Source organism: Maylandia zebra, linkage group LG5, assembly GCF_041146795.1.
Source record: "Maylandia zebra isolate NMK-2024a linkage group LG5, Mzebra_GT3a, whole genome shotgun sequence".
In the NCBI taxonomy this organism is placed as follows: Eukaryota; Metazoa; Chordata; class Actinopteri; order Cichliformes; family Cichlidae; genus Maylandia; species Maylandia zebra.
Window position 1 is genome coordinate 24,991,419 of NC_135171.1, and position 25,361 is coordinate 25,016,779.

General features: G+C 40.9%; 1 protein-coding gene across 2 annotated transcripts in view; it reads left to right on the forward strand.

The window, feature by feature from the left end:
- megf6b (multiple EGF-like-domains 6b) overlaps positions 1 to 25,361 on the forward strand; it is a 65,826-nt gene that overhangs the window by 5,732 nt on the left and 34,733 nt on the right. For both annotated transcript variants that reach the window (XM_004548572.6, XM_004548573.4), the window contains exon 4: positions 7,372 to 7,476. In XM_004548572.6, the coding sequence (XP_004548629.1) occupies positions 7,372 to 7,476 (105 nt within the window). The remainder of the gene's footprint in view (positions 1 to 7,371; positions 7,477 to 25,361) is intronic.

A 25,361-nucleotide genomic window follows, 5' to 3' on the forward strand; every position in this document is an offset into this window, starting at 1 on the left:
CTAATCACCCTATTCTCTGAGCCATTGAACTGGGATAAAAGGAAGCTCAGGCCACAATCCTCCCACTCCTGCACACTTTGCTATGTGCTATCTGTACTGTACCTCAGTCAGCACAATGCAATCTGTGTGTCTGTTTTCAACAGCACCTCCGACATCCAAAAGGGAAAATCTGCTTTGCGAAATGTACAGCTTTAGCAAATCCTCTGAAAACCCCAAATGAGTGGAAGATGGGAATGCTTTGAGTTCAGATAGTGATTTACTGCCTGCTGCTTTTGAGGGTTTTTAAAAAAAATGTCCTTTGTTGTCTGTCTTTTCTCTGTGTGTGTTCCCCAATAAAAATCAACCAGTCAGTCGTTGTAAGGTAATTATGCTACTGACCTCACTTTATTGTCAGACAGTTAAGGGTCTGGTTCTGTGTGTAAGTCGAGTCCCCCTCTTGGCTTTTCATTAAAATTCACCTGTGTTTATTGTGTCCCATTTCTATCCATCCCCTGCACAGTTTTGCAGCCCATGGTCTCAGCTGTTCTGCGCTCCAGCATTCTTCACTTAACATAATTACATATTTGGAGAACGAGTATACCACAGCACAGAAAACGTTTGATTGCTTTTACGTTTTGTTCTTCCAGTTTGACTCCCTCCCTCTTGTTTTCCATATCTTTTAGTTTCAGGCTATTATCATCTAATTATGATGGGTTTATGTATTTTCCATTCACATAATAGCATTGATTCATAGTTCTTGTGCAGTTTGCAAATACCTGAGATTTGGCATTTTTGCTTTCCAAGTCTCTCCAAGGTCTGGTGTTTTCAACTATTATGGCACAAAGAATGCTCACAGGAGAGAGTCAAACTGAAAGACTAAACCTTTTTTAAAGCCACTCTTTTCACTTTATGCCCCTCTCTCTGAGATCTTAGAGCCCCCTGTCTATTTTTTTCTTAATGCATTTCATGGCTGTTCTCTACCAAAAGTCAGACAGGTGGCTTGTGGAGGCAGAACGTGCTGTTTGATCTGCAATGTTTAATAATAAAGGTACAGATTATTGTGCCTGGCTGACGTCTGTATGTTCTGAAAAGGCTCCAGTTTTCCAAATGAGTATTTGGTTCTACTGTGAACTGAAGCCCTCTTAACTCAGCGATGGTGACTTCCTCTACTTACGTGTTTGGAGAGCCACTCAGTCAGTAAATTAAACTGCTCCACAAGTAGCTACACGAGGGTTGAGGATGGACAGGGTTATCCAGCAGTGGAAACGAGCAGCTATGTTGATTGACGGCAACAAGCAGGCTTTGTGAAAGGGGCTGAGGAGCAGGGACAATGGCTTCTCCAGTTTGTCGTCCTCGTTAACTGCTGAATAGGAACTGGCCTCTTTTGTGGCCACACTGGCCAAAGTATCAACAAGTGAAAAAAACTCAGTGGCCAGAAAAAGTCAAAATGGTCTTCTGTCTACCCATGGGTGGTCTTTTTTGTTGGTCGGTGGAACTACTTTTTGGTTATCTGAACACGAACAGTCACAGACCCGCACACATGCAGAGAAATAGACCAAAATTAAGGGAGACATTACTTGTTGTAATACACAACAAAACCACAGTGTAGTTCAGATTCTTTGGTTCATTGAAACGCTGCCTTTGGTTACCCCAACATTCCTTTTGATCTAATCAGTAACATGTGGCCGGTGTTGGAAGACTGACTTCACCAAAGACATCATTCCTTAAAATCATTTTGTTGGTTAAGTTGCATATAGTTAAGTCTTGCTATGAGGTTAGAATTGGTACAGTATTTAATAGTCAGGCTGTAAAAAATGTGTTATATTCCATAACATTGTTTTTCAGTGGAAATCATCAGCAATAAGTAAAACTGCAATAAGCTCATAGTATAGCTAACTATTCAAATTAGTATGGGGAAGAATGCAGATCTACGGTGCTCTGTATGTATATGCAATATTTCCTGTTTAGTCTTAGTGACACACGTTATTATCACACAACTCACATGTGCTGCAGAGTGCAAAGTGAAAGTAAGAAACACTTTTTCCCCAACTGTAAGGAATGTGGGATATCAAAATGATTTGATCTCTCACAGCTGGTGCTAATATTAGTGTCCAAAAAATGTTACTGTTTGTCTGTCACCTGTTAATTTCACCACATCAGCGTTCCTGCACATATAATAACAAAGGCACAGATGAAGGTATGTAGTTGCTTTAGTTAGTGGTTTTTGTTGTTTCGTTTTTTTTTTTTTGCCTTGTTAATGTTACCTGTGAGCTAAAATGTGCCCTGGGTGAGTGACAGCATTAAGTACATACTGTACTGAGTTCTGACATTAGTCCTCTGCCAGGTGGCCTTCTGACAGGGAAGTATCACTATGAAGATAAAGATGGCTCCCAGCCTGCAGGACGATTCTTTGGTAACAGCTGGGCTGCAGCATACAGAGACAGGTGAAGATCTGTACCAACAAATTGTTTTATGTTGTTTTTGTTAACCATAACCGTGATTGTGCTCCTGCTCTGTGGAAGATACTTTGGAAACAGCGTACGGGTCAGAGAAACCCTCACTGACTTCTGCTGCTATGCGCTGGATGCATCATCACTCTCAGCTTAAGGTACCCACATGGACAGTTGCAGTGACAAAAAATGTTATGCTCATGGTAATTTATGTATTCACCAGGTAAAGATTAGCCATACGGTTAAAATAATAATAATTTCATTTCAAATTGCTACTATTGGAAACCTGAAAATGAAGAACTATGAGTTACCACTGAAACACTGTGATGTACCAGTAAGCCTGAAATGAAGTCTCTTATTTTCTGAAAACTATCCCAAGAGTCAGTAGTTACACAGCCTTTGTTTTTCCACTGAAAGATTTTAACTAGTTTTTAATAACTGTAATTATGTTTTAGTGCAGTGGAAATGCCCCTACTGGAGGTAGAACAAAACACGAGTGTTTTTCTTATTGTCTGCAGGTTTGTAATATTTGAAATGGATTCTTTTAGAAAGAAAATACCACAAAATACCAAGTGAATAGGAGATGCTGCACGTAAACTACATATTCTGTAATGACCAAGATTTTGTTCCTATTTTTAAATTGTAACAAATCCTCCACATATACATCTCTTAATAAATTAACAGACTCCAGCTGTGCAATTCCTGTTTTGAGTATTTATATTAAATAGCTACAGCTGCTCATAACCTTACTACGAGCTATAATCTCATGAAACCCTTGCCATAGCAGTGTCGGAATCTCATAGCCCACGACTGTCCAGACTACTTCAGATGAGAACCTTCTTGGTCATTTAATTTTACAGAATTTTTTTTCCCTAATTACACTTAATTAGGTTTTTTGAATTCTCCCCTGAAGTGTACATTTTCTGTCCTTGGAATAGATCAGTACACCTTTTCCATTTTTAATCAAAGAGCACTTCATTGTCATGTCTATACAAAAAGAAAACCCCATTAATACTCTTTTGTGGAAAAATAACTTTCTGAAGAATCTGGATCAAATTTGTCACATCAACAAAACGTGTATATTATTCATGAGTGTTGGTTTAACATGAACAGTGATTTACATTGGTGTTTGAAAGGAAAGGGACTTCCACACAATATCAGTCCCTCACTGTGCTGAGGGAACTTGGAGAACAATGACATCACAAACGATTTAATCCTCTGAATACAGTCCACATTGTCCAAAACTAAAATTCAAGATGAAGGACAGAAGTTCATGTTTTGTAGGTATAAAAAGACCAGAGAGACTACAGACTGCAGCACTGGCTGTCAGGATGAAAGCTAAATGAAATGTCCGTCTGCTTTTGAAAGCAGGAATTTTCTTAAAAATTCTCCCGCCTTGCAGAAGTTTCATTCTGCATCATCTTCATCATCGTTATCATCTTCCTCATCCTGCATAGACTCTTCCTCACCAGCGAAGTTCTCAAACTCGCCTGTTTCTGAGTTCCACATACACTTGATCTGCACCTTGAATTCTGCCATCTCAATACCAAAGAGTTTCTGTGGACAAAAAACAACCCTCAGTCAACAGAAATACATTTAGTGTGTGACAGTGGCTGATTCTATTCTTGCTCACTATTGTGTCTTACGAGAAAAAGTGGGATGGTGCTCCCAAACAAAGCAAGAGAGAGCAGAATTGCATGATGCTGCACAGATTGCCTTCTGACTTCTCTTCCTTGACTAAATTTAAACACAGTACTTACAATGTAGTAGTAATAATAATAATAAATGATATTTAAAGTTTTTCAAAGAAACCTGTTAGAGAATATCTGGCATAGCCCTGTTTTTCACAAGAGCTCCTTGAAATGACACATCTCACTGAATAGCAAAATGGGATTTGCAGCCTCAGAATATTGTACCATTTATGGCCCCAAACTCAGGCTTATGCACAGGCCTTTGTGTCCATGAATCACCCTGACTCCAGTTTCCAACTGGGTTGCGCTCTTGGGGTCAAACAGATCGACAGAGTCTAAACAAACATAGGGGGGCCTCGGTCTTGATTCACTCAGGAGCTGTAAGGGCAACACCTGCTTGTTGGTTTTCAGCTCCTCCGTGCGAGTCGCTGACCTCCCGCTCTTTCTGTCTCTCCTTTTTTGTAAGGTGTCTGTGTAAAAGAGTGGAGGCTTTCACAGGAAAAAAGATGAGATTGGGCTAGAAGAGACACGCTGCATGCCACATTAAGGAATTATTTCAGGGAAGATTAAGCACCGTAAGGGGTTTAGGAATTGGGCTGCCCATAAATGCCCTGGTTAGCTGCCAGCAACCTCTGAAGAGGGAATGTACAGTCTCCTTGTCGTCGCTTAGTCTGAAGTCTCTCTGAGAGACCTGACCTTTTCATTTGTGCTTGGTGATTTTGTACATTTAACACTTTCCCCTCCCAACTGTAATGAGGAATGTGGGATATCAAAATAATTTGATCTCTCACAGCTGGTGCTAATATCAGTGTCCAAAAAATGTTACTGCTTGTCTGTCACCTGTTAATTTCACCACATCAGAGTTCCTGCATATTATATAATAACAGAGGTACAGATGAAGGTATGTTCAGCTTTAGGAGATACTGTTGAATTATAAGATGATGTGCACAACATAGATGCATTTAGAGTGCTGGTGCATTTTGTGATATAAGCAAGAAAAAGTCATTGATGTGTTTCTGGTGTATATGTATGGGATGTGTGGTGCAAGTGATCTGGATGATCCAACTTTTAAGCAGGTGTCTGCAAACGGAGCCAGATGACAAGCGGATGTTTAGGCTGACAGAGCCATCTGAATCTGCTGAGAGACATACATGAAATTGTTCCGGCTCATCTGTGTTTATTGGAGAAACTGCTTCTTGACATCCATCGCCTTTGTCTGGAAAAGTTATGTTACTCCCCAAAGTGCAGCTAAAGCCTGATTGCAGATACACATAAGCCATCTTATATTTTCACACCCCGAGGCATCTCTCCCTTGCCTAAGCTGATCTTCTGTCTTTTTATCGTACATCTGTTGAAAGTTAGTAAATGTTATGAATGTTATTGAGTAAGGGTGCAACTACTGGCGTTCTAAATGATTGATTAAGCATTTAATGATTATTTTCTTTAAAAGAATGAGTGAGTAATTTAGTCCAATAATATTTTGAAATTCTGGAAAATGCTCAACACAGTTTCAGAGAATCAAGTAAGTAAAGAACAAAAATAAAAGGGTAATTGAAACCGGTAAGTTGGCTTTCTTGCAAATGTTATTAGGTCAGTCTCTGCTTTAATCAAAGATAAGCACTTCACTGAGAATGTAGATCTCAGAGAAAGCCAAAGTATTCAGACAGGCCGGGAACAGTCTTGCATTCCTAAGAGACATCTCGCCTTCTGGCTGCCAAACTCCTTGAGATCTTCTACAACTGGTGATGCCATTTGATTCGTGAGTAGGAGATACTGATACGTGTCTGTTATCTCACTAACTTACTTAAGAACAGGTTAAGTGTGTAGCACTTCTTACTGCTTGTTGCTCAAACAGTAAGAAGTGAACCAATGCCATGACACTAAAGGACCGAGATTAAATCCAAAGTTACCTCACCATCACCCAAATCCTGTTTTTTAGTACAACCTCACATCTTCATTTTGATATTTCTGCCTGGCTGTCTGTTAAACAGAAAACAAAAGAGCGAATCTTTTGGTGTTCTGACTGTTACATTTTTTAGTTGAAATGTAAAACACAGTATGAAAGTACAGTGCATAACACAACTAAAATGTGAGTTGTCAGTTTTATTTTTTTGGAAATCATACTGATGTTTCTGTTTAAGCTGTACCGGGCATGCTGAGACCCTCACTATGACCGTATATGGCTAATAAAGGGCATCGGAACCACCAGCCTGATGATGATTGGATATGCTGTTTCTGGTTGGATTAAACAGACAAAAATGCACACGTGGCACAAGATGCTAAGTTAAACTGGCTGACCTCTTTGCAATCATCTTATGAAGGATTTCCATTTGGATTCCTTGGATGATTAGCTGGCTCGACTGTGTTTTGTTGACTCCCAGTGTCCACATGCTGCAGGAACTGCAATGATAGGCATAAGTCCTTTGAACCTGTCATCACTAAGTACTGTATTCTGCTCAGGACAGTGCAGGTCTGGCTTAAACAGCTGTGTGTGGCTTCACATAGATATTACTCTCCACACACATGAGCATACATGTAGACAGGTACACTGCAGCACCCATGTACTACATGAGTACAGGCACAGTTCGAGCTGGAGGGCTGTCATGATTAATGTGAGTGTTGTGAGAGTTTATGGAATGTGATCGTTTACCTTTGAGGTGAATTCACATGCTCAAAGCTACCTAGTGGCTCCCACTGTTTATAAGTTCTGGGATTCCTTAAATTTCTCATCTTAACAGTTTGACTCACGGGGATTTAAGGACTCGGGGTCGCTTGTCAAAGAGATGGATGAGCCTGACCTGTGCCTCTGTGAATTTCAATCGTAACTCACCACGACACATCTGTACAGTCACAGTTTACGACAATAAACAAAAGTTCAGCTCTGCGATCGATGACATTTCCAGGTGATGTTCTCTGACTGCATGAGGAAGAGGGCAGTTTCCCGTGAAAGTCATACAAGCTGTTGTGATCAATCATAGTTAAAAGTCACGGAAACTACTGTTTAGAAATTTCTTGGTGAAAAAACCTTGTTTGTCTTCTCAAAGCCAAGGGGCAGATTCCACTTACATTTGTTAGTGTGAATGGAGGAGAATTCAGGTTCCTCTTTAGTCAGACGTTAATAGGCTGGTGATACGTTTTTGATAGAAAGAGGTCAGTTTAAGAAATCGCAGATGCTGACGTGTCCTGACAACAGCCAGGTGTCTCTGCTTCTCTCATCTATTTATTCTTTCCTCTTGTCTTTCCACATACAGCGGTGTGTAGCTACGGTGTTTGCTTCAACGGGGGCCAGTGTCGGGAAGGATCCACCCAGCTCTGTGATTGTCCCGCAGGGTTCAGCGGCCCCAGCTGTCAGTACGGTGAGTACAGACATCCTTGTAGCGTTTCATATTCAGATTCTTCTCTTTTCTTCTCTTTCTTTTATGCTTGTTTTATTGCCCATTCTTTGTTGTTGTGTTTCTTACATTTGTTACATGTTTTCAGAGTTTAGTAATAAAGCAACATGTAGAGTTAAAGAACCCATTCTCAGCTCTCATTGGACGGAGGTTGGGGGTTGAAAAGTAACTACAGTAATAGCAGGAATCAAGAAAACACCTTACAGACAGATTGAAATTGATTAGTAGGTCACTATTTAATTAAAAAAACAGCAACCCCTGACTGTTTTCTGGAGCCTACATTTCTGATCCACTTCAGTCAGACTGCCAGGCCTCCCCCTGAACTCTGTTGAAGTGATAGCCTTTCTGTAGAGTGAATAGGGAATCTCCTCACATCAGCACTTGGCTTACTTACCAGAAACCTAAGTATTTTATCAGCATCTCCATTGTTAAATTTGAGCTATTGAAGTAACACAGTGGAAGATTCTGTTGTTTTTCGGATAACACCACACGGCAGGAAATTCCTTTTCGGTGTCAAGTTTTTGTTAGAATTGTCCGTGTCGCCCTCGATTCAGACCCTCCCAAATGTTACAGACTTTGTTGCACAAGTTCTAACTGCAGAGGCCGAGTAAACATCACGCTTTTGTTAGGTCTAATCTGCTTTTACGCACTCTGGACAGGATCCAGAATCCTTCACCTTCATCTCAAACTTACCCACTTCTTAATCAACACGTGATTTTCTCAAGACTTCACTGGTGGAACGTGTAGTTTTACAGCCTTCTTGGCTGTGGCTCATGATTAGCCATTGAGGAATCAAAGGTTTCGGTGGCAGCTAAGCTGACCTGTCTCACTTCTGATTACTTCATACTTGAATGAGAGATTAACCATTAAGACAAAGGGATCCGTAAATACACATGCCCACTGAGATCCTGTCCAGCAAAGCTTAGGACCACTCGGTGCCTTAAAGAGGAGGGCTTTAAGAATATTGAAACCATCTGCTTAGGATGATGTTCATCAGTGTTCATGCAAAAAAAAAAGTATAGGTTTGCCTAAAATGGAGCATATAAACATATTCAGAGGCATGATCGTCTCAGCATAAACAACTAGAAACCAGCTGACTCTGTTTTATAGCTCTGCATTCTCTGTGGATGTAATAATGTATCTGAATGACATGTATTTGGCTTCTTTTATGTTATGTTTATGAATGATAGGATGCTCGCCCTCTTTTGTCTCCGTAGTAGAAGCTCATCAGTCATTCTGAACAGAGCAGTAGCGTGTTTTTTAGTAACACACAATGATAAATCACAGATATGGAGTGTTGAAATGAGGGTGAGTGCGCACAGCATGGTGCAATGCACAGGTTTTGCTCCTCACTATAACAAATAGTATGAAGTTGTGGGAATGATGGTGGCAATCAGCAAGACTTAATCATGAAAAACACAGCTGATGTCTAAATAAGTCCTTAGTGGATCAGTAAGTGATCAGAACAAAAAATGCAATCAAGTAAAAACACCTCTGTTCACTGCACTAGTTGGCTTTTGAAAATATACAACACGCACAGTCTCACCCCTCCTGTTGCTACATTTTAATACTGATTTATCTACTCATTTTAAGTTATGAAATAAAACATAAATATGGGATTTAAAAAACATTAATCTGACACTCGAGTATTCTCTTATGTTTCCAATATGGGGGCTCTGGCAGTCCTTCACCTTCTAACAAGGTGCATAAAGAGGGGAAGAAACCTTCAGAGATTACCTTCAGTTTCTTTTTTTGAAGACAGACATATTTTATCCCTGTCATTGTTCCCCAAACACACTCATTCATGTACGACGTAAAATGCTAAATAGAAATGATTGTTGTGGCTTTTACACACAGGCACACACAGACACACAGTCATAGTAATAATGTTGGATGTTTTGTTTGGACCAATAAACTCTCCACATAACCTAAAAGTCACTTTTAAGGCCCATCCTGTTTTCGATCCAGCCTGTTTCTTTCCATTTCCAAACACTCTGACTCGCCACTGTTGTTTTTCATTGTGAATGATAACTGTCATCAGTGGATACCTAGGGGGCATTTGCTGGTGGGTAGCTATTTAGAGATTATTAGCCTGTAAGCACTCAGGCAGCTATATTTCTCTGTGATTGGCCCTAAATGAGCTGCTGGATGAAGGGTGTGAGGCTGTCAGTTGATTCCTCCTGTCCAGGGGCAATGCTTAAGTTGGTGGGAGGTGGACACAGGCGCTATTGGTGGTACTACATGTACCAAATACGGGTCAGGTCAAAAAGTCCAAAGGCCAAAGACAATAACTTAAGAGTACAAGGTGGATCATTGGAGACTGGTGGCTCATTAATAGGATCGCTTTAATGAATGACTCTGTTCACTGAGTGACTGCTCTGATATATTGATCAGTCCTTCCGAGCATTCCTGCGGTGGTCAAACACATAGCCTTTCGTCGTTGTCACGTTCTTGAGCTCTGGATGAATAACCCTTGTAAAGATTTGAGCGTGCTCCTCACACAAGTTGCCATTATAACGCACTTATTGCTGCGGTCCACACGCTTCTCACAGCTGTCAGCCCCTGTTTGCTCTCTGTTAAGATGTAAGAAAAGAAAAGAAAAGAAAAAAACAACAACCATGAAGCCACAGTGGAGGATGTGGCCAAGGATGAATGTGTGTAGCCACACTTCACTCAAAGATTCACTCATCATTTCGGACAGCTCTCAACAGCATTCCTCTGCAGCTGCACGTGGTGATTCCCCCTTGGAGAGCTTCTGATGTGGTTTGTCCGTGTTTGTGTATAGCAATTGGATTGTGTTTATGTCTTCAAAGGGGCCAATTAGTCCTCTGCTCTCAATAGTTGTCTGTAGCCGTCATCTATTTTGTTTTTAGGACAGCATTGTGTCCTGGTTGTGTGTAAGACAATAATTACTATTTTTTTGTGTTTGTGCCTCAACTATGTGGTTAAGCAGGAACTGGTGCCTAGAGGCCTTCCTAGTCCTTTGATAGATAGTAAATCACATTTTTGAAAGGGTCAGCCTCCACTTACAAAACACAGTGGATACAGTGTTATATTTAATAGTTGCATAATTTGGCATGACTGATGGAGACCAGTGATATTCGCTTGCAAATCGATGTCCTGTAATTTTGTGGTTTGTTTGTTTGCGTTAAATATTTCTGAGAACCAATCAAAATTTGACAGCAGTTCTGATGAAGCAGCTGATTTATAAGGCTGTATTTACACTGCTTACAGCCACATCATTCGGCTAATTTATGAGTAAATCTTCTGTTTACTTAGACTGTTTATTTACTCCTCAATACAACACAGTTCCCAATTAAAGCAGAATGAGGTCTATAATGCAAATAAAAACTACCTATAATATAAATCTCTGTCTTTGTCCACAAGACATCAACCAAATTGGCACACGCGTACATCTTAGGCCTCCGAAGGTTGCTATCTGTATCTGATATTAGGACATCATTATGTTCCCCAGCAGCCAACCGTCCAACAGGGTAAAGTGATCCAAAAGATTTGGAATGTGTCCACCTATAACACCTTATGAAAGCATGGTATCACTTTCATTTCATGTCAATAACATGTATGAAAATGTTGGAGCATTTCAGCAGTGAAGCGGAAACTTATAGCGTACCTTCTTTTTTGTATGAGCTAAGGTCCGTTTAAAAAAACAAAAAAACAAAAAAGAAACCCAGCTCTTCTACTCATCTTGTCTATATCCAAAGGGATTTAGTCACTTGGTCCCTGATGTACTTTATATCCCACCTGTCATCAGTAGGCAAGTGGTATCCTCTGGGATCAGCGGCGTCCAAGGCTTTCAGACCCCTGGCAAGGCAGATGTCTTCATACCAGCTGACATCTGACTCAGCTAGAAACAGACAGATAGACAGAGAGGCTGACAAACACTCTTTGTAACATGAAACTTTACTATGTTGAAGAAGCTTTAAATGTCTTGTAAAAATGCTTTTTGTATCAGATCCATCTGGTGAAAGGCGATGCAGTTATCACTGAACCAATGGCTCATGTGACAACTTGTTTTAGAGTTATTTGACACAAATATGAGGAGTCTGTGATATTAAAGTAAAACCGTTGAAAGCGAAGTAAAAGGTTTTCCAGATTTGATGGTGTTTGCTCAATTCCCACAATGTGCATAATGCCGTGTGCGGTAGACTTCTTTGCTGAGTCCAAAGAAGAGCTGAAATAGCTCTTTCTGTGTTACAGTATGAGTTTCATTTAGATTAGATTAGATTAGATTAGATTAGATTAGATAGAACTTTATTAATCCCTCGGGTGGGTTCCTCTGGGAAATTCGATTTCCAAAAAAAGCACAGCACCGACAGAAGTTACAGAGTTACAGAATATTATATATATATATATATATATATATATACACACACACACACACACACACACACATACAGAGACAATATAAATAAAATATACAAAGGGGATAAATAGAATAAATAGGAATAAAAAATAAAAATACAAGTGAATTGCACATTTCAAGTATTGAGTCTATTGCACCGTTGACTATTTACAAAAGTATTGCACAAAAGGTATTGCACAGTGAGGTGCAGAGGCACTACAGCTTAGTTGTTCCCCCCTCCTTTGTCCTCCTGTTTCCCCTCCCTCTCCCCTCCAGAGAGGAGTTAAACAGTCTGGTGGCGTGTGGGACGAAGGAGTTTTTAAGTCTGTTAGTTCTTGTCTTTGGGAGAAGCAACCTGTCACTGAACAGACTCTTCTGGTTGTTAATGGCCGTGCGCAGAGGATGCCCAGCATTGTCCATAATGTCCATCAGTTTCTTTAATGTCCTTTTCTCTGCCACTGTCACCAGAGTGTCCAGCTTCATGCCGACCACAGAGCTAGCCCTCCTGATCAGTTTCTCCAGCCTGGATGAGTCCTTCTTTGCTGTGCTGCTCCCCCAGCACACCACAGCATAGAAAAGTACTCCAGCAACCACCGACTGGTAAAACATCCTCAGGAGATTCCTGCAGATGTTAAAAGACCTCAGCCTCCTGAGGAAGTACAGTCGGCTTTGGGCTTTTTTATACAGGTGCTCTGTGTTGCATGACCAGTCCAGTTTATTGTCCACCCACAGCCCGAGATACTTGTACTTGTTGACCACCTCCACCTCCTCCCCCTCTATCTGAACCGGCAGTGGACCTGCTCTAGACCTCCCGAAGTCCACAACCAGTTCCTTAGTCTTTGAGGTGTTGAGTTGCAGGTGGTTTGTGTGACTCCATGCGACAAAGTTCCTCACCAGACTTCTGTACTCCTCTTCCTGATCATCCCAGATACACCCCATGATGGCTGTGTCGTCTGCAAACTTCTGAATGTGGCATAATTCAGAGTTGTAGCAGAAGTCAGAGGTGTACAGGGTGAAGAGAAGAGGGGACAGCACAGTTCCCTGTGGTGCTCCTGTGCTGCTGACCACAGTGTCAGACGTGATGTCCTTCAGCCTGACGTACTGTGGTCTGTCGGTGAGGTAGTCGGAGATCCAAGCCACCAGGCAGGGGTCCACCTCCATCCTGTTCAGTTTTTCTTGAAGCATACAGGGCCAGATGGTATTAAAGGCACTGGAAAAGTCAAGAAACAGGATCCTGACCGTGCCTTTTCCCCCATCCAGGTGTGAGTGGGCTCTGTGTAGGAGGTACAGGATGGCATCCTCCACTCCGACACCCGCCTTGTATGCAAACTGTAGTGGGTCCTGGGCATGTTGTACCTGTGGTCGGAGGAGGTTGAGGAAGAGCCGCTCTAGAGTCTTCATAAGATGTGACGTCAGTGCCACCGGTCGGAAGTCATTCAGCTCATTGGGCCGGTTCTTTTTGGGGACCGGGACGATGCAGGATGTCTTCCATAGGGCGGGCACTCTCCCCAGTCGCAGACTGAGGTTGAAGACTCGTTGTAGCGGCTCCCCAAGTTCAGCAGCACACGCCTTTAGCATCCTAGGACACACCTTGTCTGGGCCTGCTGCCTTTCTGGGGCGAAGCTTCCTCAGTTGTCTCCTGACCTGATCCACTGTGACACTGGGAGATGTTTGGGAGGAGGGGAGGGGGGGAGATGTCTTGCTGCTGAGAGAGGGATTGGAGGAGGGGGGTGTCATGGTGTCAGGAAGGGGGGGAAGCGAGGGAGGTAGGAGAGTGGGGATTGGACTCTGTAGAGAAGGTGAGGGTGGGGGGGTTGTGGGCTGGTCAAACCTGTTGAAGAAGTTGTTGAGTTCGTTTGCCTTCTCCACAGTCCCCCCCACTGTGCTTTTCTTGGTGTTGTGGCCTGTGATGGTTTTCACACCATTCCAGACCTCCCTCATATTGTTCCTCTCCAACTTCTGCTCCACCTTCCTCCTGTAGGTGTCCTTTGCTTCCCTCAGGCAGCGTTTCACCTCCCGCTGTGCTGCCTTCATCTCCTCCTTCACTTTGCTCCTGAAAGCCTTCTTCTTCATGTTGAGGACAGCTTTGACTTCCTGTGTTACCCACGGTTTGTTATTAGGATAACACTGTACCGTCTTAGCAGGGGCGACCGTGTCCACACAAAAGTTGAGGTAGTCTGTAAGACAGTGTGTCGCCCCCTCTATGTCCTCATCATGTGGGCTCAGGAGCACATCCCAGTCTGTGGTGTCATAACAGTCCCTCAGAGCATCCTCCTTTTCTGGGGTCCATCTCCGGATGGAGCGCGTTGTGACCGGCTGCCTTTGGACGAGGGGTGTGTATTGTGGCTGTAGGTAAACCAGGTTGTGGTCTGACTTCCCTAGTGGGGGGAGGGGGGTGGCTCTGTATGCATCTCTCACATTAGCATACAGTAGGTCAATTGTCCTGTTGCTCCTTGTGGGACAATTCACAAACTGGTGAAAAGCAGCCAGAGTAGAGTCCAGTGTGGCATGGTTAAAGTCTCCAGATATAATAATGAAAGCCTCAGGGTTTTGTGTCTGAAGTCTTGCTGTGACTGTGTGTATTTTCTCACAGGCAGCTGTTGCGTCGGCCCTCGGAGGGCCTTGTTCTGAGCCATAAGCTCATATCTTGCCTCAGTTTGTGGTCACTGCGATGCCAGAAGCACCAGCTTGTTCTAGACATCACTCAAGAAGAACTGTACTGTACTGATAGCTATCATCGTTAACATTGTTCTCTAAGGCTCTAAGGCATGCTTTTCTCAGCCACTGCCATGTTAAGCTTTCAGTCAATCCAAATGCTTTCAGTCAATCATTCCAAGTTTCTTCGAGTAATCCATTCAGAGCGGGGTAAAGTTAAATAACAATTATTTTCTCCTTTTAATAGAACAGCAAAGGGATCAGTTAGAACAAGGAGATTTTGTAAAAAGTAATACATACAGCCTAATACTGCTAACAGAGTCTGTTTCAGTCAGAGAGCTCGCCTAGGTTTTAGTGTGGCTTATACAGTTGATTAAAGCTCTAAATAATGAGGTCAGCTATTTCTGTGGGGACTTTCGGTGCATGACGCGTCCTCCACAGTCTAGTGGCTGGTGCTGAAATACAACGGGGACACACTGAGAAGCTCACTCTAATCAGCTTATCTGACATAATTGATTATTTTTCCACTGAGTATGCTTTTCATAAGTTTTCTGAATCTTTCACTGAGATATTTTGTGATGTCATATCACATGGGTCATGATTGTATAATAAACTGGGGTGAAAAGTAACAACTCTACTGTAATCGAGTACAATTTTAATACTTTACACAGTCAAATTAAATATCAAAACATGAAGCTTTTTTTACTTTATTATATGTTTTGGCAGTAAATACATTGTTAGGATTATCTACCTACTATAACGCTGTGCTGTATATCTGCATCTGTATTTGATGCTCAGTACTTTTTATGTACTAAAAGTTGAATTTTTCTGATAATGTTTTTGTAATTTTCCCTCAGTATTGCATTAAATGCAGGACATTTACTTCAGAGAGGAAACCAAATGGGTCAAATCCTCATTTGTTTTAATGCAGAGGTCTTCTTACCTTTACTGTTCCTTTAATCTTGTTCTGGCTTTGTGAAGTTTTTTGGTCGCATGTTTCAAGGTCGGAGCAGCAACCCTGGAGCTATTGTTGGAATTTATAGTCTTGTTAAAGGTCACTTGTTGAATTCCACACAGCTGGTGATGTACACAGACTTGAACTAAAGCCATCTGGTCAAGGGGCTATAAGCAGAAAATGTCTTAAGTGTCTTCTGGCATTTAAAGAAAGAACAATAGAAAAATAACAAGGTAACCAAAATGTCATATTTTTCATTTTTAAAGTATAAGTCATGGTACCTTGGCAGTTCAGAGGGATGTGATCGTGAGTGGAAACTTTAAATCATAGAAGGAAGAAACCTTCAGACCATATCACATACAGGCTTTTCTTTAACAAGTTATATGGTCTCCATACAGTTTATCTGCTCATGTCTTTCTTGCTGCTTCTGACCATCTCTCACTGTCTTTTTGTTAAGTCAGAAGTGTAAAACATAAGGCCCGGGGGCCAGAACAGGCTCAGCAAAACTTCCAGTCTGGCCCACTGAGAGCCTGTGGAAAATGGGAAGGAGTTCATAGATTTTGAACATTTAAGTGTAGTTTGGAAAGTTTCACTGCTTTTCCTATTGATAAAGACCTCGCCAATTTCCATTCATACTAAACAAAGTAAAGTAATAGATAAACAATTAGATAACAGAAAAGTTCCTGTTTTTCACTACCTACTATAGAAAGATCTACTGAAAATATGTCTATGCGTTGGGCTATCATAGCCTTTTCTGTAATTTTACACATTTATCATATAGAAAAAATTAAATGTACTGTTGAAATTGTAATTATTTTCCTCATATTAAGACTAAATGAGTTTCACTGGGCTGGCCCACTTAAGATCAAAGTGGGCTGAATGTGGTCCACGATGTAAAATGAGTTTGACATCCTTGTGTGAAGCTGAAGCTCTTCAGAGGGATTCATGAATCTGGTTTTCATGTAAAGTATAAGCTACAGTTTATCTGTTGTCATCATCAAGCTTTAGATTTTAAATTTAGCTCTTTTTGCAGTACTATTGTTCCTCTTCTCATAGCCATTCTACTTTGTTACTGGTCTTTCCTTAAAGACTGTAACCAGATAGGCAACAGTCCAGTTGTCTGTTTTGTTCTCCTCCCCTTGCTGCACAAAAATGTCGTTTTTCTACAGGAATTCTATTCCTGGTTCATGTCTGTTGAATTTTGATAAAAGTGCATCTCTTTCTCAAAAACCCAAGATGTATTTCTCTTTAGTGAGATTAAATGATTGTTATTCAGGGCTCCCAGATGTGAGTAACCACATTAGTGGCTGTTTGGTTGAAGGTCTATAATTGCTTCTGGGCTTTAGTCACTGACCACGTGTTTTGTTTTGTTTTTACATTTGAATGCAGCAAGGCATTGCTGTGCAAAGTTGAAGAGTATCATTAGTGTAACTGTGTCTTTAAACAATCTGATTTATGTGACACCACTGACTTTTATGGTGTCCTTCTATGCTGGAGACTGCGAGGGAGCAGAGAGAGCCAAGGTCGAGCCAGCATGTTGATGCAGTTTGTGCCCTTTTAAACTTGAGCTGGACTCACAGCAGAAGTGCTGCACGGTATCTCACCATGCCTGAAAATGTTGGGTAACTGTTTGTCACCGTTTGCTGACTGGTCTTTTTCTTGTGCTACAAGTCTCTGCATAGAGTTGATCTTTTCCCTTCGTGTTTAGGAGCACTGTGGAATGTAACGAGATCACTGCTGTCGGTATGCAGGCCTTCAGACCTTTCCCATTGTAAAAATAAATCCCTGAATGGTGGGTATGATTGAATGGTTTTTACTTGGGATCAAGAAAAATATTTGCAAAACCTCCATGCTGAGCTAGCTAAGTGCTTAAGCGACAAAGTGCTCCAAAATGAAAGTCATGTGTGCACCATGGTCTGGATATAAGATAGCTTAAATGCTCGAAACACCGACTTAGTACATAATCCCATTGTTTGACTAGCCGTAATATAGATTGGGCTTTCTTTAACTAAGGCCCAGGAGATGTTTTTGATGTGCAGTGAGCTGGTAAATGGTTCAGGAGGAAAAGGAAGAGAGTGTTCATGGTAGTTTAGGAAAAATGTAAGATTTCACAGTAAAGCTCTAAAGACTGTTTGGTGTAGTACTGCCATTTTGACAATTTGTTATGCTTTAATACTGAGTACAATATTGTTATGACTAGCGCAAAATCCTCTTTCGCTTTTGGCAAATTTATCACAGAAGGGATTCCTGGAATATTGCACCTTAATTTTTTGTTCCCTTGCTCTCAAACTGCATCACAACTGGGAACGAATGGATCGGTTGGAACCCTTTAACAATGGCCCATAACTCATACGATTATCCCTCATTTTGGTCAGTGCGACCGTGAAAGACTGTAAATCCACCAGAAGATAAAGTAGCGAGATGACCAGCTGCAGCAGTTTGTCACTTATGATTGGTGTGTCCATCTTCCAAAACGAGGTCAAAAGCCTTGAGTTATCTCATATAGGGACTCATAACATTTGTTTTATCTGCTTATAATCTTACCGTTTTAGTTTTAGAGCATTTTTTAGTTGGACAAAAAAAAGAAAGCTGTAAAAGTCAAACAGCTGACAATGGCATTGTAAAAGTCTAGGGAATCTCTGACAGTTTAAATCATTCGCAGGGTTTCCCTTTTGTTCTGTGATGGGTTTAACAGGCTGCAGCTGAAAGGACCGAACAAGCTGAAGTCTGTTTTTTCACTTTGCTTGGAGAGAGTTGTGATGTCTTTCATTCTTTTCTCAAAAACACAAACGTAAGGTTAAAACAAGTTAATCAGATCTGATTTAAAAACACTGAACAAGGTCAGGTGGTTGCATAATCTTGCTATTATTGCTTCTTTTTAAAAAAAATTACGAAACACTTTCTCTCTAAAGTGGAGTTTAAATGTACCAATAAGAGTCACTGGCATGTTTTACGTTTTTTAGCATTTGAAGGTTTAATCTTGTTCTTGTAGCTTTGTTAGCAACCAACATAGCGAGAAATCTAGATGGGCTCAAATGAGGGATGCTGTGCAGTACAGGCTCAGGAAAACAGCAGCAGAAGCTTTTATTTTTCTCACACATTTTTCACCTCTTTGTTCTTTTATCTCTTTACATCCATCTCATTTCCCCTCTCTAACCTTTTTCTCTTTCTCTCACAAGCTCAAACTCAGTTGTCTCTTCTGTCTAAGAAGCATCTATTCTAGAAGCTGTAGCTAAAGTTAAATAATGGCTAAGTCTTTGGTCTGCATGGTCGCCATGTTTCTTAACCTTCATCCATTTTTTTGTGTCTTCCTAACAGTCAAAACCAAATTTTATTGAAGGTTAAATTATACATATATGAGAAAAACATATTGGCACGTTTAAGAAAATAAAACCAGCAAATGTTTGGCTTTTTCTTTTTAGATATAACTTAAAGGCATAGCAAAGATGAACACAAGTGGTTTCTCACAGGTGGCAACAGTACTGGGTAAAGAAATCCAGTAATAAATATTGATGTAAACAATAGAGAATTTATAAAATTCAAGAAGAAAACTTTCTCAAACATTTTTTGCCCTCACAGACACACATGATGCATTTTTGTGATTAGCCTGGACTTCGTTTACCGGAACATTTTTGCCATTTTAAGAACCACTTATGACAACCAGACTGTGTGTTGAAACAGGAATGAAAAAATAAAAAATAAAACCAAAACAACAACATAAGAAAGACACAGTGCAGCTGACTCAAAGCAAATTAAAACAATGATATTGAAAGTAGAGGGCGGCTCTTTTTTCTGTTAGAGCAGTTGTTTGGTCTCTCTTTCACACAAGAGGACGTCCTGTCTTCTGTTCCACACTGAAAACCAAAAATTTACGTTCAGCCCTGAGAGAGAACAGCGCTGTTCCTGTGAAGTCCTGAAAGACATGTCTAATGAGAGGGAGTGCAGTCAGGAGGAGGGGCACATCTTTGCCTACCTACCTGCCATTGCATCCTGCACGGTACCCTAATCTCCCATAATTGTCCGAGATTCTGGGCTCCCACCCCATCTCATTAGAGTCTTTACAGCATTCCTGATAAAAGGTCGCTCCTGGTCTCTCAGGGGCCGACTGCATCTAGTTTGTGTAAATCAGAAGTGACAAGAGTTTGCAAAACAGAGTTAAAGGCGTAATCAGTGTGGACTGATCCTTTCATCTGCCAGCGGTGCCCCGATTCTCCTGATCTGGGCTACCTATTAATTCAGATGAACTCTCATATCTTCTTCTCATTTTGCTTTTTTTGGCCTTTGTTTTTCTTATCAGCTCCTTGTTTATTCAACATTTTGAACCAAATCTCTGTTTTTTCCTCCATCTGTGACATTATTTCCACTGCTGTGTGTTCATATGGAAGCCATTTAGCTTCAGCAAGCATTCACCCAACAGTGTTATCTTTCACTGCGCTGCCATTCATGCTGATGTTACTTGAGGTGTGAAAAGCACATGTTAAATGTGAAGAAAAGGCCCTTTCATATACAAAGGCTGTATTTAAAAAAAAATCAGACTGTAGTTTGATTTTCTTTATCTAAGTTGAAGCTTTAAAAAGCGATAGGAATCACAAAACAAGAAAAGACGCTATAAAATATATGTGAGAGGGTGGTGCAAGTGCGATGGAGAAAGATTTATCCAGTTCTCTGTTTAGTTTATTAGCATTTGTCATAATTTTAATGTGTGGACTGGTCGTACAGCTGAGTCGCCCTCAGAGCTGATCAGAGCGAGCTGACTCAGAAGCTGACCTTTTTTTTAAAACAGCCAACAGACCCTATGATGCATCCTGTTTATGTTAACATCTATTTCAATTTTCATTTCAATTTTAAACAATCGCAACACCAAAAAAGGCCTATGAATCACTGATCTTAATGACAAAGGTTTTGAGCTGTTCATTCATGTTCTTTAACATATATGTCGTTTCAGATTAGCATTACTCAGCTTGCTGGTCGACTCACATATTAATCAACCAAGATGTCCTATGCAGAATGTCACAGCTGTGCATCAATCGATCCAAACGTCAATGTTTTCAGTGTTTATTCCTTCTCTTGACCATGGTAGCCTGTCACGTACCTGCCATCTTTTGCCCTGAAAGCACTTGGCTCTGGGCGACTTTCCCTGCACTCATGCCCTGTGCATACCTTTGTAGTGTGTGCAGCCAAGACGGAGACAGGCTGGAAACCACAACAAGTAATTTTTGGATTCCTGCAGACCTCAGTGTGCTTTCCCAGGCGCTCTAAACTCCTGGGTCAAAGCTTGAGAAGACAGGTCCTAACAGGTAGAGCGGTGAGAGAGCACGTGCATAAGGGTCAGACGGCAATCCCTCAAAGTCCTCTTGTTCAGCTGTGTACATCATAAAATGTTATCCAGAGACATGCGTGGCTTCATGCAGCTGCAGTCTTCTGCTTTTATCTGTAACTTTTACTGAAAGTAAGACTGAGTGACAGATGCCAGAAACCTTTAATTAACATCTTTATTTTGAACGGACAGACATCTCTCAGAGCTTTCCGCTCTGTTAGCTTCCATCGGATCATTAGTCGAAACAGCACTATGGAAGAAGATTGGGGTTGTCTAAATCAGGTTGCAACACTTCAGTTTGGGGTGACTGGCTATTGCATGATTTTGGGATTTTTACTAATGTCACTTCAGCTGTTTATGTCTGGGAACAAAGCAGTTCAGTCATCCCTTGACACATAAATACACACTAGGAACACTTCACTCAAACCTTTGCACAAACATTTAAAAGCTTGCCTATCAGTGCAGTGAAATGGATCATCAAAAGAGGGATTAGAGGAGTTTAGGACTCAGTAGTGCAGAATGTTCACTAAACAAACGTAAACACTGGATTTAGTCTATTTGATATCGCTTAGAATTCTCTTGTGGTCAAATGTGCAAGAATTTAAAAAAAGAAAAGGAAACAGGTCTCAGCAGTCATATGCTGTGATAAGCTGCACACAGAGTGCTGCAGACTACAGTCATTTGATTCGTTTTTTGACCTGAGAGTCAGACAGCCTCTCAGTGATTCTGTCAGTGTAGCTATCTGCTGCTTGTCTCTTCCTCTTGTCAACACATGCCTTTGGACAGAAACTGAACAACAACAAAACACAACTGTTGGAGTCGACAGATAAGCAGTGAATTTACATTCTGATCATCTGTTTTCACAAGAGAACATGAGAAAAACACCACTGTTGACTTTATGAGCTGTTTAAAGAAGTAAAGACAACAAAAGTCATTTCTTTTTAAGCTGGTACCAAGAATTATTTCAACCAATAAACATTTATACTTCTTTTTTACAGTAGTTAGCAACTTTTCTTTCCTCGGTGTCCATAGCGAACTGACTGGGAACCAAGTGCTGTCGTGCTCTGGAGGGTCAGTGTTGGAGGTGCATTTATTCATGACTTTCAGAGGCTTTTTGTGCTTGGGCCCAGAGAAAGTGGACAGAGTCTGTTCACTCCACAAGTTGAATGATTCATCTTGAAGCAAACTTTGACTTTAGTTCTTGCCTGGTTACGAGGATGTTTTTTTTCTTTTTAGATTTTAGAAGTACTTTAAAAGGTTTTAACTACACTTTCCTCCATGATAAAACTTTCTACTCAAGACCTGATTCAGATTGTAAATGACTTCATGGAAACGTTAGCGGTTTGTCAATAGAAGTAAATACACATCATAGAGGTCGTTGTGTGGTTTTCATTAAAGGGTGTTTTTTTTTACTTCTCTGGATTAAGGAAAGCCACACCACGTCCTATTGCCAGTGCCACTTAACAAAATCTCAGCAGCACGTTGGCCACAATTACAGGGCTTTGGGAAGAAACCCGTGCCTCAAACTGGCACTAAGAATGCATTAAATATGACTAAGGGTGGAAATTATAAAATGTTTAATAGGGCATGCACTTTTTTTCTGGTAAAAGCCAGTGTGGCACGCCAAAGTGAAAGATGTTTTATCAGAACAGGCACTTTGATGCGTGCGGTTTTCTTGGACTGTGAATTGTAGCAGCTGTGTTTTAGTTACAGGATGAATAGGAGCAGAGCTGGATCGCAGCGTGTCAGCTTAAGAAATGGCTTCACACCTGGATGCTACTGATGTAGCAGAAGGCTACCAGTAGGGGGCGGTATTGAACTTGAGCTGATGACTTGCAGAGGTGAAGGAAAGAAAGACACATAAGTATGTGGAGTTTCTTTATTTTTTACATCTGATATTTTTTATATTAAACGTGCTTTGTATTAAATCTGGGCAGCAGGACTCATCTGAAGAGTTTCTCAGCAATATTTATAAATATGCATGAAATATCAGACTTTTATAAATCTATTAACTGATTTATTTAGACCTGAACCGAAGGACTAAACATCAGAATGACACTGCCTGCTTCTTGAGATTAAACTTGGCATTCCAAGGAATTACTGTGTTTATAAAATGCGAACTTTGATGATATTTTTGTGAGCTTTGTTGAGCCCATTTCACCAGTTCAGGTTTGTGCTCCTGCCTTTCCGAATGAGCCTTTTTACAATAAACATTTTATCGATTAGTTAAACTGGAGGTCAAAGGAGAGGATGATTTTGAAGAGTGTGAAGTGGGCAGTGAGTTCATAGGCAGTGAGTTTCTCAGTTGTAAACTGTGATTCACCTTGCAGCTCAGTCTCAGTGATACTTCTGACTCAAATGCATCTCATGCAACCTCGAGCCAATCCCATCTTTGCGGCACCTGGTAAATGAAAGCAGCTGTGAGGACTGTAGGGAATACAGCGAAGAATGAACACTAGCAAAGCACATTTCTACACCAGCAGGGTTTTAGATCAGGGCCCTAAAAGGAAAAAGCTTAGTGATATCCACAGTGTCCCCCCCCCCCCCCCGATCTTCAGTGAATGCTGCAATTTTTCCAGCCCGTGACCCCCTCAAGATAATATCATAGGCCTGGTGGTTTTCTTTGGCACAGCTAGCCCAGCAAGACATGAGCCTCAACCTACTGGGAGCAGTGGTCATCTTTATCTGAGGAAGTCACACAATACAGCGCAAAAATGTAAACTCGAAGATCTGCTGCAGCTGAACTTTCATAGAAGAGATATGTCCTTCTGAAGAGGCATTAAAAAAAGTTTTAGAGGAACTTTCATTATTTTCTTATTCTTTACAGGTTGCTTTAGCACAGAGTGTCCACTGTGAGGAAATACATAGTTTTCATACATTTCCAAAGATGTGTTTTATTAGAATTCAAGAAGACATAACAGCTCAGTTTGTCTTTCATGGCGATGTAGCAATGACTGTGTTGACTTCAGAGAACAATGAGAAGAAACTCCACCTTTATTTATACTTGAAGAGGTTAGAAGGTAAGAACCATTTCCAGGGTTTGCTTGAAATTAATTTTAATGATGCTATTAGTCATTCCTATGCTCGGGGTGTCTTGTAGTCAGTGTAGTTAGTCCATGATGAAGTAAATAAGTTAAAAATAAGTATTTGATAAAATAGTGTCTCTTCTCTCGTCTCCTTAATGGTAATGTAATAATTTATGAGCTTTTTATTTCATGGTGTTAGAGGAGATGGTCTTGGTTTTGGGGAATGTGGCCCCACTTCTTCTATAAACATCAGGAAGCTCTCAGTACACTGCAATAAAATACCGAACCACTAACTACAGCCTCCAAAATTAGCATGCAGTTGGATCAGCACGTCTTTGTTAGAGGGCTAAATAAAACTAAACACAGTGACTCTGCTGCCGGGCTAATATGAAAGTAAGCCGTAGTAAATTAGATGTATTTTGTTTTCAGGATGTACGTTGTTTCAGTTTCCACCAATGAATATCTCAAATTTTACTCAGTAACAGCTCCACAACTGTAAGAAAAGCCTTGGACAAGAGGATTGGGTGAAATACTGAGTGACATTTGAAAAACCTCTGGCAAAACAAGTATTTGTACTTTGGTCAAAATGGCAGACATGTGTCTGGACTCTCTGTTTGAGGCAGGATGAGGAGGTTGGTCTTTTGTGAGGGGCTCAGAGCCGTCACTTCTCCATATTGAAAGATCTAGTTTAGGTGACTCAGGCAACTGAGTAGGATGTCCTCTGGGTGACTTAGGCATGAGGTGCTTTGCCTATGCCCTACCAGCAAGAGGGGAGAACTTGGTGGTAAAAATTCTCAGTGTAATTCTACCAAATTTGATGAAAAGGAAATAAAAATCAAGCATATTAGATGCGTCTGTGCAGCTCAGTGCCTTTTCCTTTTTTTATATATTCAACTCATCACTTTAGCATATTGTGATTGGCATTTTTAACATTTTATGGATAAAATAATTAAAGGCATATATTTTTTAAACCAAGAACAAGATATGATTGACATACGCTGCTGTTATCTTTTGTTGTGCAACACTGAGCTAAGTGATTGTCTCATCTAACTCCTTGAATACATCCAAAGATGAGATTTTACCATCAACTCAATGATTTTTATTTTATCATATCATTTCTGGTGTAAATTCAGTGATGTTAAAATTGACGTATAATTGGTTTATCTCTAAGAGAAGTGTGTGCTGCATAACTGACACAGTTAGGTATCTACCATATGGTGAAATCGTCTCATGAGAGACCACATGGGTTCAACCCTGAGCGCTGCCCTTTGACTGAGGGAAGAAGTTGGGCTGCAGACACACCGCTATGTTCCAGGCATCTGATCTCATTTTGGAAAAAACACACACACTCATCCCCACCACAGAGGCGCAGAAGAAACCTCTGTGATCTGATGTTCACGGGATGGCGTTGATCTTTAAACGCTTCCCTACTTTAAAGCTCTTGTTTCAGTGTCTGGTACCTCTGCTGGAGGTTCAGTCTGGTGACGGTTTGATAGATGGGTTAAAGTGCAATGGAAAAATATATCACCAACC